Here is an 18,603-nt window from a genome sequence, read left to right as displayed (position 1 = left end):
TGTATATTTTTAAAACTATTATCAGTAATCTTAATTATTCTATATGGTTGTTATAGAGAAGTAATTTTACAAAGAGCATTGTGCTATAAATATGGTTGTTGTTATAGGTACAAAACTGTTATAGAAGGTAAAATATAACTTAAAAATTAGTTTTGAGGAAAACATGATTTTTATATTGAATGACTATTATATAAGGATACTGTTATAGAGAAGTCTGACCGTATATACATACATTTATACATGTGTGTGCCTTTGTGTGTATTACATTTACACCATTTTGAACCAGATATATCCTTACGATAACACTGACATTCAAAATTATGAAACTAGTAAAGGAGACCAACAAGTTTATAAATTTCATTATATTTGAAGTTTGGCAACAAAAAATTAAAGGCTGATGAAGAAGAAGAATAAAGGAAAAAACAATACTGGTACAATTTTGCTGCCTTTTTTTTTTTTTTGGGGGGGGGGGGGGGGGTTATGGTGGTGGTGGATGCTTCAGTAGAAAATGAAAAGAGAATGTTATCTATCTAATTTTGCAATGAGAAAGCAATGGTACTGATCGATGTAATGGTACAGGGAAGTTTTTAGGCTTGGTCAGCTAAATACTATCCTTCTACAACTACTTGGCCATGCATTTTGCCTTGCTTCTGTTTTTTTTCTTTCCATCATTTAGTAGCATGAACAACGATACTATTCCCTTCATATAACTGCATTGCCATGTCCTTTTTCTCCTTCTCTTTATCACCATTTATCTCTGCACCAATTTCTTCGTCAAACTTAATTGGCTTCATCTCGTTATTTTTACCCCAAAGTACTCCATACAGTCCCAAAACTATCAAAACTGACCCTACGACCCTGAAAGTTTTCCAAAATACACACATTTTGATTTAGTTAATAGGATCAATGGTAATATAATATTGCTCAAATAATGAGAGGTGCTTGAATATATACTCTAATAACTTACGTTCCAATGTAGATTTTCTCTTGAAGCAAAGCCCAACTGAGAATGGCCACAATCACTAGCAATAAGGGATTGAATACAGAAACATACAAAGGACCCTTTCTTTCTATACACCATGACATTAAACAGTATGCTAGTGCAGTACACACCACTCCCTGCAATTTATATGTAAAAGAGTTAATTAGTCCATTTTTTGAATGTTGTATATAATGTTCAGAAATTTCTGAAGATGTTATTTTTTAATAATGGATTTAACTTGTATATAGTAGTACTAATAATGTAAATAATTTTTACACTGTTAGTGTAATTTAACTTGTAGCTAGCACGTGAATCTGCCTTATTTTCTTCAACTTTTTATGAACAAGTGTCTGTAATTATCTTTTAAGTAAAAATTCTATTACACTGGATGACGTACCGCATAAATAGCAGAGACAGCTCTGATGCTATGGCGCAAGGACCAATCAGATAGATTATGATCAAAGCAAAAGCCAACGATCAAACACTGAAAACTGGCCATTAGACACATCAATGCTGAACTAGAATAGGGAGCTGCATAATCCATGCTTACTCTTGCCTGAGCATCAACATATCAAAATAGAGACAAATAAACTTCAATAAATAGTATAATATATAAGAGCTAGTTAAACTAGAATATAAAATATGATATTAAAACACCTGAAGGATGGACCAAACTCCCCAAGAAACAGCACTAACTATGAGGAGAAAAGGTCCTAACATGAAATTTCCATGGTTGGTACTGCTTTTGTTTTCTGTCATGTCTTGTGCATATTTCCAGTGGATGTTTGGTTGATCTATTGGAACTATAGATCCGTGGTAAAATGACAATAACATAGCACCTCCTACACATAATATGGTTCCTAGCATCTTTGCCTGGCCTGCTTTTGTACCAAGTCCCACTCTTTCAAGTCTGCCAAATATATATACAAAACAGGAGTTAAAGCTATTATTAGCAGTACGAAGATTTAAGCAACAAAAAGTGATACAGCAAAACAAAAAATTACACCATTGGTGTAGTTGAATATATTATAGCAGGTTAGAGATGATAATTAGAGCGAATGATTACCCAAAAGGGATAGCTAGAAGGAAAGTGACTGCTGGGGTTAGATTTGACAAAGCACAAGCAATAGTTGGAGTGGTATTCTTGAGGCCAACGAAGTATGTGATCTGGTTCATACTAACCCTGCAAAATTGATCGAGAGCTTTCGTCAGTAATTCAAAGGAAAATTGAGCAACTAGAAAAGGTTGAAGAAGAAAAAAAAGACTGTGGACTCACCCAAAAATAGAGCACAAGAAGATCTGGAAAAGGATAGAGGGAGTCAACTTTGGCCTTGTTTTCCTGCACAAGTACGTAAAAACCCACTTCGGAGATTAAATGAGAAGATAAAAAAAACTAATGCACGGCTTTTTCGTCTAAATACTTTAATACGTAACATAGGAAAAAGTTAGAGAAGATTAGTAGATGAGAATTCCCTTACCATGAAAACTTGGTCATTTTACGTGAGGATCAATGTCAATTGCCAAATTTGTATAACTAAGTTAGTGCTTATACTCTATCTTTCCAAGCGACATGTGATTATACTTTTGCTAAATTAGTTGATCTCATACAAGTAAGCTACTACATCTTTTGAGAATGAAAATTAAAAGGAAGCTCTTTTATCATTTCTTCTTTTTTTAAGTGTAGAAGTCATGGGGTGCGCAAGTTTATGCATACAAAGAGTAGGTAAATTTTTTCCAGCAAGGTATAATTTGAGGCTTCCGTAATTCTTCTATAGCCTCATTCATAGAATCTTGATTGGTTTGTCCCATTTTCTTTCTCTTAAAAGAAACTGCGGAAAAAAGATACATGCCATTTTAACAAAAATAAATAAAAGATAAAATAATAAATAAATAATTAAAAAACAAAGAAAAGAACAAGACTAAAAAGTCTAGGAGCAGCCAAGATTCGAGGCATAAGAGAAGGTGCGAATGAAGAAAAAGCAAGAAAGTGAAGCCGTGACTATTTCATGAACCCTTGCATGGTTCCAAGAATTACTAAAGTAACCGATCTATAGCCCAACCACTGCATGAAAATGTCAGCGAGAATTAACCAATCAAAGCGTGCTAACTAAAGTAATGAATGAAAAATTACAGCACGATGCATGCTATTATGCTTTGAAAAACGAGCTGAGAGAGAAAATGGAAGCCATTGGTGACTGCAGTAACTAGTCTACAGACTATAGGTTTTAATTAATGGTATCGCACCTTTCCAGGAAATAAGCGAAGGGTGCAATAGAAATGGTGGCAAATATTTGCCTGTAAGCCACATGAACAAAAGGGTTCATCCCTGAATCCATGGCAAGTTTTGAAATAATATTCATGCCCGCATAACCTAACTGCACAATCACCATTGTCAAGAAAGGCAACAAGTCATGACTCGCCATTAATAATATTTCTTTCCTTCTTCCTCCAAATTCACAACTTCTTGAGAACAAGAAGAATGAGAAATGGAGAAAGAAGAAAAATAGCTAGCTAGTAAAAGAAAGAAAAGAGGCTTTATAAAGAGACTAGAAATGAGAGAGAAAGAAAGGGTTTTTTGGGTGATATTTATACAAGAAAGATCTAGAGGGCAGGAGGGTTTATTTTTGTGAAGCTCAAGAAATGACCTGTATAATGGGAAAAAGAGACTAAGGGGGAAAAAACCAAAGTACAACCGTCAATGGGAAGGGGTTTCTTGTAGGACATGGATAACTTATTTTCATGCATAGAACTTGCCATTAAATTCTTGCATAAGATCAAGAATATTGAGGAGATAAAGTAGCTTTCAGTTAATCTTTAGTGATTGCCAGCTTTGGCCTCTTTTGCAGAAGCTTGCAGCAACCAAATTTCTAATGTTACATTTTGCCATGTCAGCTTCGACAAAAGCATTTTGTGTATGTCAGCAAAGCATGGACTTATTTGACGGTTTCATTTCAATTAATTTGGTTTGGAACTTGTATTTAAATTGGATCTATCTTATATACACCGAGAAATGTTAAAGGTATAAGTATAATTTAATATGTGTAGCAAGTTAACTTGTTACTGTCCCGTCTTCAAGAATCATAAGAATAAATATACTTAGGGGTGGAGCTAGTCGTATCTATATGGATTCGGTTGAACCCAATAATTTTTGTCCTACTCTTATATTTGTCTTAAAAAATTATTTAATTATGTATAAATTATTAATTTACAATCCAGTAACTTAAAAGAATTAGAATACTGAATACATAAGTGTCAAATCCATCTCTCAATATTTTTGGCTTATTATGAAGTAAATTTTCCTTTTACTTGATGGGGTTTTATTGAATAATTTAGAGGATATGAAAATGGTGATGATAATGATAAATTTACGCCACCGTTATAGATGAAGAAAGCTCACGCATTTTTTAGGGGGTTAGAAACTTAGAATCGTGGGTTATTGTACACGTTTCTTTTCAATCATTCATGGAAGGTAGACAATGTCACGAGAGGTTAGCACATTGATGCGAGATCCACGTTCAAAACCAACTAAAGCTAACAATTTCCTCTTTGGGAAGAAGAAGTATTAAGAGAACAACTGTCGATTATAAAGTATTTGCAAAAAGAACAATTGTAAATACGTAACGATATACAGATACATTTATAATACACTACTATTTTGAAAGACGGAGCCACAAGCCATGACGTTTTGTAATTGGGTGTGTAAGTGCGAGCTGTAAGCTTATGATTTTTTTATTTAATAGTTGAAAGTTAAAACAAGTTTAATACAGATTAAAGTATAACAAAAATAAAACATTACATAATATAAAAAAACAATAATGTATAGTAAGATTATTTAAACATTGTATTTGCGCATAACAGTATTGTAGGTTACCAAATATTTAATTGTAGAATCATCTGTAACATTAATCCATTCCGCAATTCCAATCAACTGATTCATTGAGTAACTCTTGCTTAAACCATTAAACTAATAAGAGCTGTATTGTCTAACTTCAATCAAAATGAAACTTGGATATTTATAGAATCAAAATAGAAATTATTTTCGAATTTGATCATTTCTTAGATTATGTTGAATTGCATCTACTCCATTTTCGATTTTAAAGCAAATAATTTTGATTGAGTTATTGATATAAGGAAAAGGGAAATAAGTAAAGTAAACAAAAAAATCCTTCTTTTTATTTGAACCCACCAGATCAAAAGAGAAAATGTTGAGGTGCACGAGGATGAAAGTCCAATGCGTAAAGCGTGTCTCGAACACTCTTTGGATATATGTGACGGGAAAATTAAACTTACAGAAATCACTAACTTTTTTAATATAATTAAAAGCTACCTTCAAGGTGGGAACATAGGTGAATTCAGAATTTAAATTCTATAAGTTCAATTTCTAAGATTTTAATATTGAATACATTATATTTGTAAAATTATAAGTTCCTATTTACTAATTGTTATAATTTTATTAACTTTTGTCACATATATTTATGTTTCGTGTCAAAAGTACTGGATTCAAATGAATCCGATAATAAATGTGGATCTACCCTAGCAAATTCTTCACAAAATCATTTTATTCAGTTCAAATTATGATTGATCACGTGAGATAATTTCTCAAGGCAAAGTGTGCAAGAAACCTTTATTGCTTCCTGAGAGCTTCCCCAATAACTGAATCGGAGCGTTTAGAGACTATACTCTCTAAAAGTGAAATTTTCCTTATGAAATCAATCTATGGTGATCTTAGTAAATATATGATCTTAATAAACACACGATAGCATATCGATACTTTGACCACTTTACTTATAAATTTTAAGTTGAAAGAAAGAAAAAAGACATTGTACACATACTTTAGTTGGTGATCCGGTGAGGCATTGTTCTCTCGTGTGAACTACCCTTTGAAATAAAAAGGCAGCTTAGCTTGTTTGTTCTTATCATCATTTAATTCTACTAAAACTAAAAGAGGGCACGTAAACTGCAGCCACTCAATTAAATTCAATCTGTTCCACCATGCAATAATTTAGAAATAGTAATAATTATTGTATAACATATTATCCAACAATATAATTTGATAGAGTTTATACGAATTCACATTTCTGTAAAACTCATCAACCAACTAAATAATTAAAACCATGCCATTTATAGCAATATATATACACCAATGATCATATTATTGGATAATTAAACTTGTGCTACCATTTCAAGCAAGAGCAGATAGAATTAGAACTAAGAAATGGGACCCTCCTCCTTGTTATATCCAACCCTTCTCCGAGGGCAACAATTCTGGGAATGTTTTATGATAAGATCGAAACTCTGACTTTGAATCCAACCCGTGACTCAGCTTCCATTCTGCGTTTCGCTTTTGTTTACGTTTCTTGATTTTATCTATCTTATGATTATGGTGTACATTTTTTTTTTTTACTTAATTATAACAGTTTCTGTTAATTTTCTTTCAGGATCTCCTTATTACTTTTTCGTAGCTTATTAAGAAAAGGTAAAATTAATAGCATGTTTTGGCCAAGATTTTTTTTTGGCCAAAAATATATATTTTTGGGATAAAAGTACTTTATTCAAAGTTAAAGTATTTGGCCAAACTTTTAATTAGAGATGTCAAAACCAAGAGACTAAGTGTGAGTAGAAGCTGCCATTGATGCAGCAACTCGAGCTCGCAAAGAACAGACGAGAGAGAACAACAGAAGCTTCTGGAGAAACAATAAAGTGGGAAAAGAAATCCAATTGTATTTCTGTATTGTGTTCAATATATATATATATATATATATATATATATATATATATATAGTATGAAAATACTCCACTAACTACCACTACCTAATTACAAGGATACCCTTACTAACCCACTCAACTAAATAACTACCATTAACTAACTATTATAGTTATAAATACAACTATAGCTGAGCTTTCATGCAGTATACCCCCTCCCCCAAGTTGGAGGTGAGGAACTCACTGCCAACTTGCCAAGAATGGAGGCATTCTTGATCTCTGTTAAGGCCTTGGTAAGTATGTCTGCTAGCTGAGCATATGTAGGGATGTGATGCAGGGTGATACGGCCATCATGCAATTTGTCTCGTACAAAACCTCGGCCTCTACCGCGGCTCCTGCCCCTCGTGGCCCCTAGCTGGTGGTACTAGTGGCCGCCCGCCCGATCCGGTAGTACGTGTCCTCACCATCTTTGAGAGAATAGGATAACAGAAGCTTAGTTTCCAGAATCAACAAATTCGCACGACAAGAATATGAAGTTTCCTAAGGGTTCGACAGTCTCTCGAAGATAAGTACAGCCATCTCCGTACCGATTCGCAAGACTCTACTAAATCTGCTCATGACTCGTGAGACCTATGTAACCTAGGCTCTGATACCAACTTGCCACGACCCAAAACTCAACACGTTGTGATAGCGCCTATCACAGAACTAGGCAAGTTGACAAGCACAATAAAACTAGGCATTTTATATTAAAAATAAGACGAAGCAAATTTCATAGTAATAGCTCTCATATATAGCCGGTATGAACAATTGCGACTCAAATACAAACTTTTCCAAAATCCGGGTGCCACTGAGTACATGAGCATATACAATAACATAGTCTGAAACACTGTCTATGAAGGTAGAACAGTATAAGTAAAACTGAAAGATAGAGGAGGAGAGTCAAGGCCCGCGGACGCCAAAGCAGCTACCTCGATAATCTCTAAACAGATAAAAACTCCAAGATTAGCAACCACAGTACCCGAAAATACCTGGATCGGCACACGGGGTGTAGAGTGTAGTGTGAGTACAACCAACTCAATAAGTATCGTAAATAAACCAAGCAAGGTAAGAGAAGCTTAAATTATTGAGGATACTAGCGATTCTAGTGTGGTTTTGCCTTTTTAAACAAGTACAGAATAATATTTAACACTAACTCATCAAATTTCGTGAGAAGACTATTCGTGTGTGCTTGTACAGAGTTTCTCAAATACCCTGCTCAGACAATATCATAGCATGTACAGGAAGGAAATAATTAAATCTGATAAATGATCAAGAAAATAGAAACTCCACACGCTATACGGACAACTCACGTGCTAACAATAGAACCTGCACGGACAACTCATGTGTCAATAACATCAATATATGGATCTGCATGGACAACTCACGTGCTACACGAACAACTCACGTGCCAATAATATCAATATATAGATCTGCACGAACAACTCACGTGCCAATAATATCAATATATAGATCTGCACGAACAACTCACGTGTTGTATGAACAACTCACGTACCAATAATATCAATATATGGATCAGTACAGACAACTCATGTGTCAATAACATAGTTCCCCTGGCATAGTCACATGCCTCCAATCCAAACATATCATAGAGAAGAAATTAAACAAGTATACATGTAGATGATGAATAAAATAAGATTTTTATGCTCTTGGACTGGTACAAATGACATGCTAGTAGGTATATGCAAAGTCTGCTATCGTAGCTCAAATCGGCAATTTCATCACTGAAAAATATTTATCAAGTTTATTCAGGGATTAAACCTCTATGTACCCTCAGCATGGCTCAAATAGATCACAAAAGATGTTACAACATATGAGATATCATACCTTAAAACTTAATGGTCAATTCTAAGCTTATAAGAGCCCAAGCACAATCCAGACATGACTATATGACCTTGGTGCCCGCACACGGGCTCATCCCCACGCATGTGCGCACACAATAACACGTAGATATCACAACAATTCAGGCAAATGGTGCCTCATCCGAGTTTAAATACAATACTTACCTCAAGCAAATCGAATCACTCAGTTAGTAAGCCCTTGCATCGCGAACCAGCCTCCGAACGCCTCGAATCTAGCCACAAACAATTCGATACAATCAACTTAAGCTATTTGAATCAAATCCATATGAAGATGCTAAATTCTTAATCAAAAGTCAAAAAGTCAACACCGGGCCCACGTCTCGGAATCCGACAAAAGCTATAAAATCCGAACATCCATTCAACCACAAGTTCAACCATACCAAAATTACTCAAATCTGATACCAAAATGCTGCTCAAATCCCCAAAATTCGGCATAAGAAGTTTCTCCATTTTTTCCAAAAGTTTCAATCCAAAACACTAATTAAATGATGAAAACAATGATATATTCATGTAACTTAACCAAAACCAAGTTGGAATCACTTACCCCAATCACTCCCTTGAAAATCTTTCCAAGAATCGCCTCAATCTGAGCTCCCAAAATTAAAATGTGAAATTTTACTCTAACCCTTGTTTTTGAAATATTTAAGTTTGCCCAGATGCCCTTCTTCGCGATTGCGGGAAATGCTTCGCGATCGCGAAGCACAAATTCACAGGCCGTCCAATTGACTCTACGCGAATGCGGAATCCCACGCATGAACATGATACACAGTTCTAAAGACCTACACGATCATGACCATATTCACGCGATCACGAAGAACAACCTCGCGTGACCTCATCTGCCTCACTTCCTTGTACGCGAATGCGACTCACTGCATGCGTTCGCGAAGCACAAGCTTCTTAACCTACGCGATCGTGTCCGTCACTATACGAACACGAAGAGGAAAATTAAGCATCCCTTAAAGACCCTTTGCGATCGCAGACCTATCCACATGATTGCATAGAAGGAAACCATAACACACAACACCAACACGCTTCAACAATCTTCAAAGTCCCATTTCAATTTGTTAACCATCTAAAATCCATCTGAGGCCTGCGGGACCTCAACCAAACATACCAACAAGTGCTAAAACATCATACGAATTTGCTCGAAGTGTCAAATTACATCAAACTACACCAAAACCATGAATTGTGCATCGATTCAAGACTAATGAACTTATGAATTTCTAACTTTTACATTCGATGCCGAAACCTATCAAATCAAGTCTGGTTGACCTTAAATTTTGCATACAGGTCATAAATGGCACAACGAACCTACTCAAACTTTCGGAACGATATCTAATCCCAAAAATCACAAAGTTAACTCTCGGTCAACCTTGTCAACTCTCCAAACTTCCATTTTCCAACTTTTGCCTATTCAAGCCAAAATAACTTACGGACTTCCAAATCACTATACAGACACATTCCTAAGTCCAAAATCACCATACTGAGCTATCAGAACTATAAAACTCCATTCCGGAGTCATTTATTCATAAGCCAATATCCGGTCAATTCTTTCAACTTAAGCTTCCAGCCTTGGGACTAAGTGTCCAAATGCATTCCGAAACATCCCCGGAACCAAACCAACTACCCTGACAAGTCACTAAACAATAGTTGAGCATAGAATAAGCAGTAAACGGAGTAACGGGTCTACAACACTCAAAACGACCGGCGGGGTCATTACATCCTCCCCTCCTTAAACAAACGTTCATCCTCAAACGGGTCTAGAATCATACCTGGAGTTTCAAATAGGTATGGATATCTGCTCCGCATCTCCTACTCGGTCTCCCAAGTAGCCTCACTGACTAGCTGGACTCTCTACTGCACTTTCACTGAAGCTATATTCTTTGATCTAACTTTCGAACCTGCCGATCTAAAATGGACACCGGCTCTACATCACACGTTAAATCACCATCCAACTGAACCGTGCTGAAGTTTATAACATAAGACGAGTCGCCGACATACTTTCAGAGTATGGAAACATGAAACACTGGATGAACACTCGACAGACTAGGTGGCAAGGCAAGCTTGTAAGCCACATCTCCAATCCTCTCAAGCACCTAAAAAGGCCCAATAAACCGAGGGCTCAGCTTGCCCTTCTTCCCGAGCCTCATAACACCCTTCATGGATGAAACTCTAAGTAATACCTTCTCCCCCACCATGTTGGCAACATTGCAAAACTTCCGATCAGCGTAGCTCTTCTGTATAGATTGCGTCGTGTGAAGTCGATCCTGAATCAACTTAACCTTGTCTAAAGTATCATAAACCAAGTCTTTACCCAATAGCCTAGCCTCACCCGGCTCGAACCAACCCACTGGATACCGACATCGTCTCACATACAAAGCCTCATACGGAGCCATCTAAATTCTTGATTGGTAGCTGTTATTGTAGGCAAACTCAGCAGCGGCAAAAACTGATCCCAAGAACCCCCGAAATCTATGACACAAGTGCGTAGCATAGCCTCCAATATTTGAATAGTACGCTCGGACTGTCCATCCGCATGAGGGTGGAATGCTGTACTCAACTCAACCTATATGCCCAACCCTCGCTACACTGATCTCCAAAACTAAATGTAAACTATGTGACCCGATTTAAAATGATAGTCACCGTTACACCATGAAGGCAAACAATCTCGCGGATGTAGATCTCATCCAACCGCCCCTAAGAATAGGTAGTCCCAACTGGAATGAAATACGCGGACTTGGTCAACCGATCCACAATCACCCAAATATAATCAAACTTCCTCGAAGTCCGTGAGAGCCCAATTATAAAATCCATGGTGATACAGTCCCATTTTCATTCCAGAATCTAAAGCCTCTGAAGCAATTTGCCCCGTCTCTGATGCTCATACTTCACCTACTAACAATTAAGCATTGAGCTACAAACCCTACTATATCTTTCGTCATACTCCTCCACAAATAGTGCTACCTCAAGTCCTGATACATATTTGCGGCACCGGATAAATGGAATACCGCGAACTGTGGGCCTCTTCAAGAATCAAATCATGTAGCCCATCTATATTGGGCATACAAATCTGACCCTGCATCCGCAACACCCCATCATACCCAATAGTAACCTCCTTGGCATCACCGTGCTAAACCGTCCTTAAGGACAAGCAAATGGGGATCATCATACTAACACTCTCTGATACGATCAAATAAGGAAGATCGAGAAATCACACAAGCTAGAACACGACTGCGCTCCGAAAAATCTAATCTCACAAACTAATTGGCCAAGGCCTGAACATTTGACGTAAGCGGTCTCTCACCTACCGGAATAAATGCAAGGTTTCCCATACTCACCGCCTTCCTACTCAAGGCATCGACCATCACATTGGCTTGCCTGAGATGATACAAAATGGTAATAGCATAGTCTTTTAGCAGCTCCAACTATTTCCGCTGCCTCAAATTTAGATCCTTTTATTTGAACAAGTGCTGGAGACTTTGATGATCTGTATATACCTCACAAGACACACCGTAGAGATAATGCCTCCAAATCTTCAATGCATGAACGATGGCTGCTAACTCCAAATTATTAACATGGTAGTTTTTCTCATGAGGCTTCAATTAGTGAAGCATAAGCAATCACTCTACCTTTCTGCATCAAGATACACCCAATACCAATCCAAGAAGCATCACGATACACTATAGAATAGCCTGACGCTGAAGGCAAAACTAGAACTGGTGCTGTGGACAAGGTAGTCTTGAGCTTCTGAAAGCTCTCCTCACACTCATCCTACCACCTGAATTGAGCATCTTTCTGGGTCAATTTGGTCAAAGGCACTGCAATAGACGAGAAAACCTCCACAAAGAGATGATAATAACCAGTCAAGCTGAGAAAGCTCCAAATCTCAGTAGTTAGAAACGGTTTGGGCCAACTCTGAATGTTTCTATCTTCTTTGGATCCAACTTAATCCCTTTACCGCACACCACGTGCCCCAAGAATGCCACCGAGCTGAGCCAGAACTCACACTTGGAGAACTTCGAATAAAGCTTCTCCTCCCTTAACCTCTGTAGTACAATCCTCAAATGATGGGCATGCTCCTCCTGGCTACGTGAGTACACCAGGATATCATCAATGAATACTATAATAAACAAATCAAGATATGACTGAAATACACTGTTCATTAGATGCATGAATGATGCTAGGGCATTGGTCATCCCAAAAGACATCACAAGGAACTCATAGTGACCATAACGGGTCCTGAATGTTGTCTTTAGAATATTCAAGTCTCGAATCTTCAACTGGTGATACCCAAACCCCAAATCAATCTTACAGAATACCTTCGCTCCTTGAAGCTGGTCAAATAGATCATCAATGTGCGGCAAAGGATATTTGTTCTTGGTTGTAACTTTGTTCAACTGCCTATAGTCGATGCACATCCGTATAGTACCATCCGTCTTCTTCACAAACAGAACCGGTGCACCCCAAGACGACATACTAGGCCTATTAAACCCCTTTTTAAGAAGCTCCTGAAGCTGCTTTTTCAATTCCTTCAACTCTATTGGTGCCATACGATAAAGAGGAATGAAAATGGGCTCAGTGCCCGGCACCAAGTCAATACCAAAATCAATATCCATGTCAGGTGGTATGCCCAGCAAGTCTACAAGATACACATCCTAAAAGTCTCGTACTACCGAGACATAATCAATAGTAGGGGTATCAGCACCAATATATCTCACAAAAGTCAAATATGACAGACGCCCTTTCACGCGATCAAGAAGAACAATGTCACGACCCCAAACCACCCCAGTCGTGATGGCGCGTATCACAGTACTAGGCTAGCCGAATCAACACCAACAACATAAAGGTCTTTGTAAAATCATTTTCTAACTAGATATAATCTCAAACTTTCATTTTAATATAACAAAATATGCGGAAAAACAAATGCGCAATTATATCCACATTGCTCGATCCTGGTGTCACTAGTCATAAGCCACAAATACAACCTAATACTATCTGCTTAATACAAGATAAGACTGAAATATTAAATACTAAGGATAGGAAGGATAAAGGCAGGGCTGCGAATGTCGTGCAGCTACCTTGCAATCTCCAGATAATACTCTGAAGGCAACGATCAGCTCTCACTCGGAGGCTCTGGCACCTGGATCTGCACACAAGGTGCAGGGAGTAACGTGAGTACGCCAACTCAGTAAGTAACCAAAGTAAATAAAGGCTGAGTGCAGTGACGAGCATTTAAAATCATATACATACTCTATCATAGAATCTCAATAGAAATATCAAAGTCAAAATCTATAGTTCAGTAACCGAATATCTCGTAAAAACTCCAGTTTCAAATGAAAGTTCTTTAAAGCATTTGTTCAACCTTTTTTAATAGAGGCTCAGTATAAAAGAAAAGTGAAAACAGTAATTTCATAAGCAAGCACCTCAGGAAAAGTATCACTCATAAGTATAGCCCCTCGGGCAAGCCTCTCGGTCACTCGTGACTCAACTCTCATCAATCAACACTCACACTCAGCACTCCCGCTCAATAGATATCTTATAATAATAACCGTTGTGGCGTGCAGGACGATCTCTCTCTCTCTCTCTCTCTCTCTCTATATATATATATATATATATATATATCGCTGCGGCGTGCTGCCCGATCCATAAATATATATAATCCTCACCATCAGGTCCTCGACCTCTCTCAGTCATCAACCTCACAACCACTCGGGCATTTAAATGAAAATCAGGGAACTCAACCCAAACGGTTTTCATATATTTAAAACAAAGTAACGAAACTGAATAAAAAATAAACAGGTAAAATCATGATTGAGGAGATGCTTTCGAATCAAAACGGTATGAGGATAGTGGCAAAATACCCCTAAGGGTCCAAACAGTTCGGCACAAGGCCCCAAACATGGCATTCAGCCCAAGTTAATAGATTCATTTCTAAAACACATGGATATCATATAAATTTCATCAAAATTATCACTCTACAGTCGCCATGGGATGGACCAAGTCACAATCTGTATGGGTGCACGCCCACACGCCCATCACTTAGCATGTGCGTCACCTTATTTATCAAAATAGTACGAAATTCCGGGGTCGCATACCCTCAGGTCTAGATTTATAATCATTACTTACCTCGAACTGGACGAAAATCTACTTTGCAATGCCCTTGCCTCTCGACTCGACCTCAAATCGTCCCGAATCTATCCAAAATCAGAATCATAACATCATACAAGCCAAAGGGACAAAGCCCACGCGAAAATTATCAAATTAAACTCAAAATCCCAAAATTGGTCAAATCCGACCCTCGATCCCACGTCTCAAAATTCGATAAAAATCAAAACACTAAAATCCTTATCCTCTCACGAGTCTATACATACCAAAATCGTCAAAATCGAACCTTAAATGACCTCTCAAATCCTCAATTTAATCTCTCTAATTTCAAGCATTAATTTCCCAATTTTCACCCCTAATCTCTTCCATTTCCATGTTTAATCAACTGAAATTCACCATAGATATGAGTATGAAGTTCAAAAATTTTACCTCAACAAGAATCCCCTTGATTTCCTCTTTAAAACCCTCTAAAAGCTTCAATCCCGACTTCAAAAAATGGTGGAATGGGCTAAATTTTGTGAAGGGGAAATTATATACTTTCTGCCCAGCGATTTCAGCACCTGCGGGCCGCTTTTGCGCCCAAAAATCCGCACCTGCGGAATCCACTTATCTCCTCAGATACCGCACCTGCGACCCAGGTCTCGCACTCGCGTGCCTGCAGATGCTATCAAGATCTCCGCTCCTACGACCAACACTGCTTCTACGGTCTCCCTTCCGCTTCTGCGGCTCGCACCTACGGTCCCCAATCCACAGGTGCGGTTATGACAGGAACAACAGCTGAAGCTGCTCAATTTCAAGACCAAACTTTCCGACAACCTTTTGAATTCATCCCAAGGCCCCCGAGACGTCAACCAAAAATACGAACAAGTCACATATCATCATTCAAACTCATACCAACTCTCGGAACACTCAAAACAACATTGAAACACCAAATCACCCTCGGATTCAAACCTAAGGATTTCCAAACTTTCGAATTCTGCAACTGATCCAAAAACCTATCAAACCTCATCCGAATGACTTGAAACTTTGCACACACATCACAAATGACACAATGGACGTACTCCAATTTCCAAAATCCCATTTCGACCCCGATATCAAGATTTCCACTGCCAACCAGAAAATGCCAAATTTCCAATTTTGCCAATTCAAGCCTAAATCTACCACAGACCTCTAAATTACATTTCGAACATGCTCCTAAGCCCAAAATCACCTAACAAAGCTATCCGAACTATCAAAATTCTTATCCGAGAACTTCTACATATTAGTCAACATCCAGTTGTCTTTTCCAACTTAAACTTCCAAATAAGAGACTAAGTGTCTCATTTCACTCCATAACCATTCCGAACGCAGAGCAACCAACAAGATATGATGAAATACAACCGAACAACATATAAAGAAGCAGAAATGGGGAGAAGGGGACTGTAACTCATGAAACGACTGGCCAGGTCGTTACAAACAAGCTGGCGTGACCCCAGCTGCCTCAGTTCCTTGTACGCGAATGCGACTCACAACATGCGTTCGCGAAGCACAAGCTTCTCAACCTATGCAATCGTGTCCATTACTATGTGAACACAAAGAGGAAAAATTCAACAGCCCTCAAAGACCCTTCATGATCACGGACCTATCCACACAATCACATAGAAGAAAACTAGAACACACAACACCAGCAGGCTTCAACAATCTTCAAAGTCCTATTTCAATCCGTTAACCATCCGAAATCCACCCGAGGCCCTTGAGACCTCAAATAAATATACCAACAAGTTCTAAAACATCATACGAACTCACTTGAAGCGCCAAATCACATCAAACAATACTAAAACTACGAATTGCACATAGATTCAATCCTAATGAACTTATGAATTTCTAACTTGTACATTCGATACCGAAATCTATCAAATCAAGTTCAATTGACCTCAAATTTTGTACACAAGTCATAAACGGCACAACAGACCTACTCCAACTTCTAAAACCAAAATATGATCCCGAAAACCACAAAGTCAACTCTTAGTCAAACTCCTCAGCTCTCCAAACTTTCATTTTTCCAACTTTCGCCGATTCAAGCCAAAATCAACTATAGGCCTCCAAGTGACCATATGAGGACACTCCTAAGTCCAAAATTACTATACGGAGCTATCAGAACCATCAAAACTCCATTCCGGAGTTATTTACATATAAATCAATATCCGGTCAACTCTTTTAACTTAAGCTTCCAACCTTGGGACTAAGTGTCCCTATACATTCCGAAATATCCCCGGAACCGTACCAACTACCATGACAAGTTACACAATAATAATTTAACATATAATAAGCAGTAAATGGGGAACGAGACTACAAAACTCAAATTGACCGGTCGGGTCATTATATTGACTTAAGATATGATGTTAAAGATTGAACTGAGATAAAGTTGAACTTAAAACTAGGGACATGCAGAGCTTTGTGTAAAGTCAGCTTAGGACTAAGGACCGCGTCATTAATTTATGTCACTTTATCTTTAGGTCACTAGGAAAGGATAAGGTATAATTCTAATGTTAGTTAACAGGGCTTTATTATAGGACATATGGTTAAAAGCTCCGGAATCTAAAATCTAATATTCTATAGATGATTTGAATCATTTACATGAAAGATTGACAATTATTTCTTTATAAATAGAGCAAGCCAATATACCTGCAAAGTTTGTTGCCCTACTAGTGATGTTGTTTGAGACTTCAATTGCATTTCCACCGTAGACGTTCTCCAATAGCTACAATAGCTGATTATACTACTCCTTTGTCAGGTTCTCAATCCCCATGCATTGATTTTCAGTATCAACTTCATTCCATCCTCCAGGAACCATCCCTTCAGGCCCTCCATGTACATTTGCGGTAGATGCCACATTTTTCCTTTGGTGAATTTGAAGTCCCGGGGCAATCCGTATAGTTTGTAGAATTTATCTTTAATGTATCCTTGCTTCTTGTAGTAGTCACAAAACAAGCGTGACCTATGTTACATCTCGCATTTTCGTACGTTAAAGTTTCGTCTTCTGTTAATTGACGTAGACTCAGGGATGAGATTATCTTGAGATTAACGTATTTATGCTATTTATAACAAGCAATAAGTAAGTGCCATGAAGGATAAAAGGTAAATAAATTAAGGAAAATGAGTTTCGTTGAAGGTTGTCGATTTGGGATAAAGTACGATCCGAGCCATAATACCTGACATTTATGAACTAATGCCATACAAGGTACCACATGACCACGATAGTCGGGTACATCAAGTATATTAAAAGTGAGTAGTATTTTAAGTAATTTGAGATAATTCTTAATTTTGTGGATTATTGGTTAATGGGGGAATTAGCAAGTTAATAAAAATTAGTGGGTAATTAATTAACAATCTTGGATAAGACCAAGCTAAGACCAACGTGGCAGCCCCCATTCCAAGATTTGTGACTCTTATATTATGAATGAAAAGTGGCACATCTAAGTAGGTTGTGTGGCTTAGTCACTAGCATGTAGGGCCTACACCATTTAAAGCATAAAACATAAAACCTCTCTAATTCAAAGGGATGTCTTATATCAAAGTGTTAGGTAACGATCTTCAGCAAGGATTCAACCAATAAATTCCTTATCATCTTAGCAAGAAACTTTTTTGCAATTCTAAAGGAAGGTCGATATAATCTTTCTCAAGAATATCATACGGGTTTTCCCTACTCCGATTTATCGTGATTATCATGGGTTAGAGAGATTGTCAAGAAAATCGGTTCAGGTATGTTAAGGCTATCCCTTCTTTTTTTTGGCATGATCTATACGACACAAACGAAATGAGCAAATACATAATTTTCATAAATGACTATGTTCATAGAGGTATTAGAGGTGCATATGTTCTTGAATTTTCATGTCTTATTGTTCTATTATCTCT

The 18,603-nt window shown here is 37.6% G+C and overlaps 1 protein-coding gene across 1 annotated transcript; it reads right to left on the bottom strand.

Annotated features, from left to right (window-relative positions):
* Positions 1-475: 475 nt before the first annotated feature.
* Positions 476-3,665, bottom strand: LOC104241191 (WAT1-related protein At1g09380-like). The gene is made up of 7 exons (XM_009796107.2): positions 3,227-3,665; positions 2,259-2,321; positions 2,049-2,165; positions 1,640-1,892; positions 1,380-1,538; positions 968-1,119; positions 476-858 (listed from the first exon to the last, which is right to left on the bottom strand). Exons 1-7 carry the CDS (start codon positions 3,403-3,405, stop codon positions 669-671), a joined length of 1,113 nt encoding a protein of 370 aa, XP_009794409.1. The 5' UTR covers positions 3,406-3,665; the 3' UTR covers positions 476-668.
* Positions 3,666-18,603: the final 14,938 nt, after the last annotated feature.

Source organism: Nicotiana sylvestris, chromosome 1 (genome assembly GCF_000393655.2).
Source record: "Nicotiana sylvestris chromosome 1, ASM39365v2, whole genome shotgun sequence".
NCBI classification, from domain to species: domain Eukaryota; kingdom Viridiplantae; phylum Streptophyta; class Magnoliopsida; order Solanales; family Solanaceae; genus Nicotiana; species Nicotiana sylvestris.
The sequence above is the reverse complement of the archived record's forward strand: the minus strand, read 5'-3'. Positions and strand labels throughout refer to the sequence as shown.

What these genes read in the sequence shown, in the direction of transcription:
- LOC104241191 (XM_009796107.2), bottom strand. Translation starts at nt 3,405, where the DNA reads ATGGCGAGTCATGACTTGTTGCCTTTCTTGACAATGGTGATTGTGCAG. An exon ending in CTTCTAGCTATCCCTTTTGG is followed by an intron (nt 1,893 to 2,048) that starts GTAATCATTCGC and finishes TATATTTGGCAG; the next exon opens with ACTTGAAAGAGTGGGACTTG. An exon ending in CTGTCTCTGCTATTTATGCG is followed by an intron (nt 1,120 to 1,379) that starts GTACGTCATCCA and finishes TATAAATTGCAG; the next exon opens with GGAGTGGTGTGTACTGCACT.